The 7,500-nt window shown below is 37.1% G+C and overlaps 1 protein-coding gene across 1 annotated transcript in view; it reads right to left on the minus strand.

Annotated features, from left to right (window-relative positions):
• LOC137618514 (gelsolin-related protein of 125 kDa-like) overlaps nt 1-2,929 on the minus strand; it is a 119,756-nt gene extending 116,827 nt beyond the window's left edge. The window contains exons 1-2 of the mRNA XM_068348672.1: nt 2,609-2,929; nt 2,232-2,462 (exon numbers count right to left, since the gene is read on the minus strand). Coding sequence (XP_068204773.1) covers nt 2,232-2,462; nt 2,609-2,929 — 552 coding nt within the window. The remainder of the gene's footprint in view (nt 1-2,231; nt 2,463-2,608) is intronic.
• Nucleotides 2,930-7,500: the final 4,571 nt, after the last annotated feature.

A 7,500-nucleotide genomic window follows, 5' to 3' on the forward strand; every position in this document is an offset into this window, starting at 1 on the left:
TCTTTATGCCAGGTCTCCAAGCCAAGTATTTTTATGCAATACAGTTAACTCAAGCATTATAAGGCCAGGCAGTTAAGACAAGCATCCCTAAGCCAGGTAGGGAAGCTGTCCCTCCTTAGGCCAGGTAGTTAAGCCAAACATTCTTAGGCCAGTCAGTTAAGCCAAACATCCTTAGCTGAGGCAGTTACGCAAAATTTCCTTAGGCATGGCGTCTAAGCCATAGTTCCTAAGGCAAGGCATTTAAGCCATACAACCTTAGCCCAGGTAGTTAAGCCTCGCACCCCTATACAAATTAGGTAATCCAAACATCCCTAGTCCAGGCGTTCATGCCAAACTTTTAGTCCAGTCACCTAGGCCCTTCTTTTTAGGCCAGCCAGTTAAGCGTTTCGGTTTTTTCCGGACAGTTCAGCCACACACAGACCAGGTAGTTATGCTAAACCTTCTTAGATAAGGCAGGTCAGCCAAACATCCTTAGGCCAGGCAGTTAAGCCATACACCCTCAGACAAAGTAGTTAAGCCCAACATCCTTAGCCCTGTCAGTTGAGCCAAACATCCTTAGCCAAGGCAGTTAAGCCAAGCACCATTAGGCCAGGCAGTTAAGCCAAGCATCATTAGGCCAGGCAGTAAAGCCAAAAATCACTAGGCCAGGCAGTTAAGCCAAAAATCACTAGGCCAGGCAGTTAAGCCAAAAATCACTAGGCCAGGCAGTTAAGCCAAAAATCACCAGGCTAGGCAGTTAAACCAAGCATCATTAGGCCAGGAATTTAAGTCAAGCATCATCAGGCCAGGCAGATAAGCCAAGCATCATTAGGCCTTTCAGTTAAGCCAAGCATCATTTTGCCAGGCAGTTAAGCTAAGCGTTATTAGGCCAGGCAGTTAAGCCAAGCATCATTAGGCCAGGCAGTTAAGCCAAAAATCACTAGGCCAGGCAGTTAAGCCAAAAATCACTAGGCTAGGCAGTTAAGTCAAGCATCACTAAGCTAGGCAGTTAAGCCAAACATCATTAGGCCAAGCAGTTAAGCCAAGCATCAATAGGCCTTGCAGTTAAGCCAAGCATCATTATGCCAGGCAGTTAAGCTAAGCATTATTAGGCCAGGCAGTTAAGCCAAGCCTCATTAGGCTAGGCAGTTAAGCCAAGCATCATTAGGTCAGGCAGTTAAGCCAAGCATCATTAGGCCTTGCAGTTAGGCCAAACATCATTAGGATAGGCAGTTATGCCAAGCATTATTAGGCCAGGCAGTTAAGCCAAGCATCATTAGGACAGGCATTAAAACCAGCCAGACAGTTAAGCCAAGCATCATTAGACCGGTCAGTTAAGCTAAAAATCATTAGGCCAGGCAGTTAAGCCAAGTATCATTATGCCAGGCAGGTAAGCCAAGCATCATCAGGCTAGCCAGTTAAACCAAGTATCCTTAAACCTAAAAAAAAAAGAAATATGCCAGGCAGTTAAGACAAGCATCTTTAGGCTAGGCAGTTAAGCCTGGCATCCTTAAACCTAAAAAAAAAGAAAAAAGAATATGCCAGGCAGTTAAGACAGGCATCATTAGCATAGGCAGTTAAGCCTGTCATCCTTAAACCTAAAAACAAAACAAATATGCCAGGCAGTACAGACAAGCACCATTATGCTAGGCAGTTAAGCCAAGCATCATTAGCCTAGGCAGTTAAGCCTGGCATCCTAAATATATATATATATATATATATATATATATATATATATATATATATATATATATATATATATATATATATATATATATATATATATATATATATATATATATATATATATATATATATTCCTTTCACAAAAATAATAATACCGGTATATTCCTTTTATAAATTAAGCGACGTCGCTATGAAATAAAAAATAGTTTTCCTTTCACAAATTAACATAAGTATATATTCCTTTCACAAAATAAGAATTAAAAAAAAAACATTCCCTCAGAAAAAAATAAAAAATATTCTTATCACAATTTTTTTTTTTTTTTTAATTTATTTGGGGGGTTTTTTATTTTTTATTTTTATTTGTTTTTTTTATTTTATATATTTTTTTTTGTTTTTTTAATTTTTTGTTTTGTTTCTGACTTCTTAATTATTTTGTATTTTTTCCTCCTGAGTTCCTTCCTTATGAACCTTATTTTCGCCTGTTTCCAAAACTGGGACTATGGATCCAAGGGGGCCCAAGAGTAAGAGACGTCCCGTTTTGGTTTCTTCTTCTTTGGTTTCCTTACCAAACGTTTTCTTGTGGGTCCGTCTTGTCCTTGTTTTTCTTCCTTCACAACGAGTACTTTTTTGTCATCTTCTGCTGCAGTTTCACACCTTTCAACTTCACCCATTCCTTCTTTTTTTATAACGTTTTCCAAATCTCTCTTCTGAAGTTCCTTCTTCAGTGAAGAAATGACATCCTTTGCTGCGGACAATTCTTTCTTCATTTGATCTTCTAAGTTGGTCATTCGAACAATCTTACCGTTCAAATTTTTTCTCGTTTATTTTTGTTCTCCAGTTGTTCGCGAAGACCTTCGTTCTTCTTTGTAATTGTGAACACTGCCTCCTTTAGCTCGTGATTTTGTAGTAGAGCTTTAGAAATCTCCCCCTGCAGCCCTAGTACCCTTTTCTGATCATTAGCACGAGCCTCCATCAGCCCATTTTCTAGTTTTATTTTTTCTAGAGCCAATTCTTCATCAAGGAAGTTTCGTTCCTCATTGGATTTTTTGAGATCTTCATTCTCTGCCAAAAGGATCGATTTCAGCTCGTCTTGAGCCTCGATTTTCTCCTTGGCCTTTTCCAGTTCCTCATTCAACTGAAATATTTTCATTGTTTTCTCTTCATCCAAAGTCACTATATCTTCAAGCTCTTGTTTCAGAGTTTCCTTCTCTTTCACAAGTGCTGATTCAATCTGATTTTGGACATCATTTTTCTCCTGAGCCATTTTCAGCTCCGCTTTCAACTCTAGAATTGATTGATAGTAATCAGCAAGTTGATTTTAATGTGCTTCAATCACTGCCTGTTTATTGGCAAGTCCCTTAGCCATGTTTTCGTTCTTTCGCCTGAGATCTTCAATCTCTGTGTCTCCGTCCGTCTGAACTGTTACATCTGTGTTAGAGACTTGTTCAGTCTTGACTTGAACTTCTATATCTCTGTTAGAGATAAGATGTTCAATCTCTACCTGAATGTCTACATCTCTGTTAGAGGTAAGATGTTCAGTCTCTACCTGAACTTGTACATCTCTATTAGAGACAACACTCCCTGTGCTTCCTGGCAGCAGCAGCTGTTCTTCCTCGCCGGAAAGCAAAGGATCCTTCCCACTGATGACAGCTTCCGTCTCTTCAGAAACTCTTTAGAGTTCCTCCTGGTCCAAGACAGGCTCGAGTGCCTTACTCTTTTCCTCCTCGGCCCAGAATTTCCTCATCAGAAGACCACCTCCCAAAATGAGGCGTAGTCCTTCCAGTTCCATCAACCTGGGTTGCTGGTCCTGAAACCCGTCTTCGGGAGAGGGTCCTCCAAGTAGATATTTCTTCCCGTACTCGCTGATCGCTTTCAATGCGTTGTTTGTAAACATCTTCGCTGTAAAGCTCAGAATGCAGATCAGTTGACTTTGATCAGGTATAATTTGAAGAAACTGAAGTAGGTCCTCGCAGAAATATCGACTCCGAGATTGAAGGAGTTTTGAAGACTGGAGAAGTATTCGTTGGCTTCGAGATCGTCTCCTGAAACTGATTCCGATGATAATTCGAATGAGAGCCAGACTTTGAAGACGTCTTCGTTCGCTTTGGGAAAAATCTTCACTCGGTCTTCACCGAAACTAACTTTCTGCTCTTGAAGACATAAGCTTGTCTATTTTCTCATTTTTTTTTTTCCAAAACACGAATCTTATTCCGCCATTGAATATTCTTTTAGTAATTTCTTTTCCCCGAAGGAAATATATAGAATGATAGATAGATAGACAGAATGTATAGATAGATAGATAAATAGATAGATAGATAGAATTGTATTTATAAGATAAAGGTAAAATTCTGGTGAAGTGTGAATGAAGACTCGGATGAGAACGGGATGCCGTGAAGCCCTCTGAAGTCATCATTGGGTTGGAGAAGAATCTTGTGCAAGTCTTCACCGAAGATTTCTATCTGCTCCAGTAGAAGACTTGCGTTTTTCTCCCCGAAGGAAATCTTTGAAAATATTAAAAGAAAATAAAGACACAGCATGAGATCTCTTAATATTTTCATTGGCTCCTTTTAATCCTTTTCCTGCAGCCAATCAACTGCGAGAATTTCATCTTGTCGTTCCAAAACACTCCAAGGAAAAACAATGGTTCTGTTACAATCGCGTTCCGGTGCTGGGAATGTGATCGGGGTTCATTCTCTCTCTCTCTCTCTCTCTCTCTCTCTCTCTCTCTCTCTCTCTCTCTCTCTCTCTCTCTCTCTCTCTCTCTCAGCAAATGAAGAATAACATATATATATATATATATATATATATATATATATATATATATATATATATATATATATATATATATATATATACAGTAGGCTATATATATATATATATATATATTGTATATATATTATATATATATATATATATATATATAAAAAATAAATAATTATGCTGACACACAAACACACAGATATGCTCACATACTCTGTAAATATATATATATATATATATATATATATATATATATATATATATATATATATATATATATATATACAAGCTCTTATATACATTCATGCATGTATGTTTGAATATGTGTATGGAAATGTATAGAACTCAAAGTGAACAAAAATAAATTTTGAAATTATATTCTCTCAATAAATGAACACTATTGACGAACGAAACTTCCCCCATCGGATCACAATCTCCAGAATACACAGAATACATTTGAAAACAAATAAAAAATCCTTCATACGTATAAAAGGTTTATTCTTTAAAATTGATTCTGCCTCCGTCTCTCTAGCCCGAGGTCTCTTTATCCAGAGGTCGTTGTAAGCACTCGCATAACGGATGCAGTTGAAACGGACCATTTGTTACTGCCAGGGAGAAACAAGTGGCTATTCTCTCTCTCTCTCTCTCTCTCTCTCTCTCTCTCTCTCTCTCTCTCTCTCTCTCTCTCTCTCTCTCTCTCTCTCTCATTGAGATCGTATATCATCTTTCTGTGCTAAGTTTCACTTCTTGTTTGTTTTGTATTGGTAATGTTTTCGTGTTTTGGGGGGGGAGAGGGTGTGATTCTATTTTCATGTTTTGATGTTTTGTTTCATTATGTTTTTTTATGTTTATTTTATCCTCTCTCTCTCTCTCTCTCTCTCTCTCTCTCTCTCTCTCTCTCTCTCTCTCTCTCTCTCTCTCTCTCTCTCTCTCTCGGTAATATGGACACAAAACATACTCATTCACATCTATATATATATATATATATATATATATATATATATATATATATATATATATATATATATATGTGTGTGTGTGTGTGTGTGTGTGTGTATATGAATATGTGTATATATATGTATATATATACATACATATGTGTGTATACATATATGTGTGTGTATGTATGCATTTTTATATTTAGCATTGTACTGCGTACCATATTGGAGGAAGTTTAAAGAATCTGAATTGGAGTTACTTTTGGAAATTTAAAAAATTAATATATTTCTGCCGTCTCGATTGCAAATAGATATCACAATACATATATAACTGTTACTTTCCTTCTAAAAATATTTTCTTTTAATTGTTACTTACTTTTCTTATTTCCTTGTTTCCTTTCCTCACTGGGCTATTTTCCCTGTTGGAGCCTCTGGGCTTATAGCATCCTGCTTTTCCAACTAATGTTGTAGCTTAGCAAGTAATAATAATAATAATAATAATAATAATAATAATAATAATGATAATAATAATAATAAATGGAATATATTAAGATTTATTCATCTGCTGTTCTAGATATGTATTTCATATTCTAATAATATAAACTTAAATTTTCACTTCTTCTGACGTCATCTTTATGAGTGTAATAGAATTATATATATTTTATTAAATTTCATGACACGCTTAGATTATAATATGAATTCTCAAGCCTTGATAAAAATAAATTTTTAGGGAAATATATGAATCAGATCATTGAGCACTTAATACTTTTTTAGTAAAATTAGACATTGGTAGAATTCAATTATACATAATTCAGCCGATGGAACAGATATGAGAATACTCAGGTGCATTATGGGAATATCACTTTTTGAAAGATTTGAAAATGATGAAATAAGAAGAATGGCAGGTGTAGTGAAGATTACTGAGATACGAGTGTCATGACTGAGATGGTGTGGGCACGTGGTGAGGATGGATGGTGGGGAGAGAGTGAGGAGGGCTTGGGAGGAACCTCTTATTATTATTATTATTATTAAATGCTAAGCTACAACCCTAGTTGGAAAAGCAGGATGCTATAAGCCCAGGGGCCCCAACAGGGAAAATAGCTCAGTGAGGAAAGGAAACAAGGAAAAATAAAATATTTTAAGAAGAGTAACAACATTTAAATAAATATTTCCTATATAAACAATAAAAACTTCAACAAAACAAGAGAAAGAGAAACTAGATACAACATTGTGCCTGAGTGTACCCTCAAGCAAGAGAACTCTAACCCAAGACAGTGGAAGGCCATGGTACAGAGGCTATAGCACTACCCAAGACTAGAGAACAATGGTTTGATTTTGGAGTGTCCTTCTCCTAGAAGAGCTGCTTACCATAGCTAAAGAGTCTCTTCTACCCTTACCAAGAGGAAAGTAGCCACTGAACAATTACATTGCCGTAGTTAACCCCTGGGGTGAAGAAGAATTGTTTAGTAATCTCAGTGTTGTCAGGTGTATGAGGACAGAGGAGAATCTGTAGAGAATAGGCCAGACTATTCGGTGTCTGTGTAGGCAAAGGGAAAGAACCGTAACCAGAGAGATGTATCCAATATGGTACTGTCTGGCCAGTCAAAGGACCCCCTAACTCTCTAGCGGTAGTATATCAACGGGTGGCTGGTGCCCTGGCCAACCTACTACCTAGGTGGAGAAGATCAAGATACAGGAAGAGGATTAGATGGGGGGATGAGGTGAAGGATGATATAGAGAGAAAGGTTTAGTTGAAGAGGATGCCTTTGATCTAGGGCACTAGAGAGGGTGCATCAGGCAACCAACCCCTTAATGTAGGGATAACGGTGGGAAAGAAGAAAATAAGGTGAAGGATGACATGGAGAGAAGAGGTTTGGTGGTAGAGGATACCTTCAATAGAAAGCATTGGTGAGGGGCCATTAGGCCCTTAATGTAGGGATAACGGTGGAGAAGAAGAAGAAGCTGATGGAACATAATAGTTCAGACTTTAATGTTAGATGATATTCATCCAACCGAAACTTCGAGGAATCGCCTTATAAAATTACTTCTAACTTCACGAAAAACATTCAAAAGTTGAAACTTGAGAATGTTTTTAAGTTTAACAGGCATACAGTTAATATATGAAATATCAATTTTG

Source organism: Palaemon carinicauda, chromosome 24 (assembly GCF_036898095.1).
Source record: "Palaemon carinicauda isolate YSFRI2023 chromosome 24, ASM3689809v2, whole genome shotgun sequence".
Classification (NCBI taxonomy): Eukaryota; Metazoa; Arthropoda; class Malacostraca; order Decapoda; family Palaemonidae; genus Palaemon; species Palaemon carinicauda.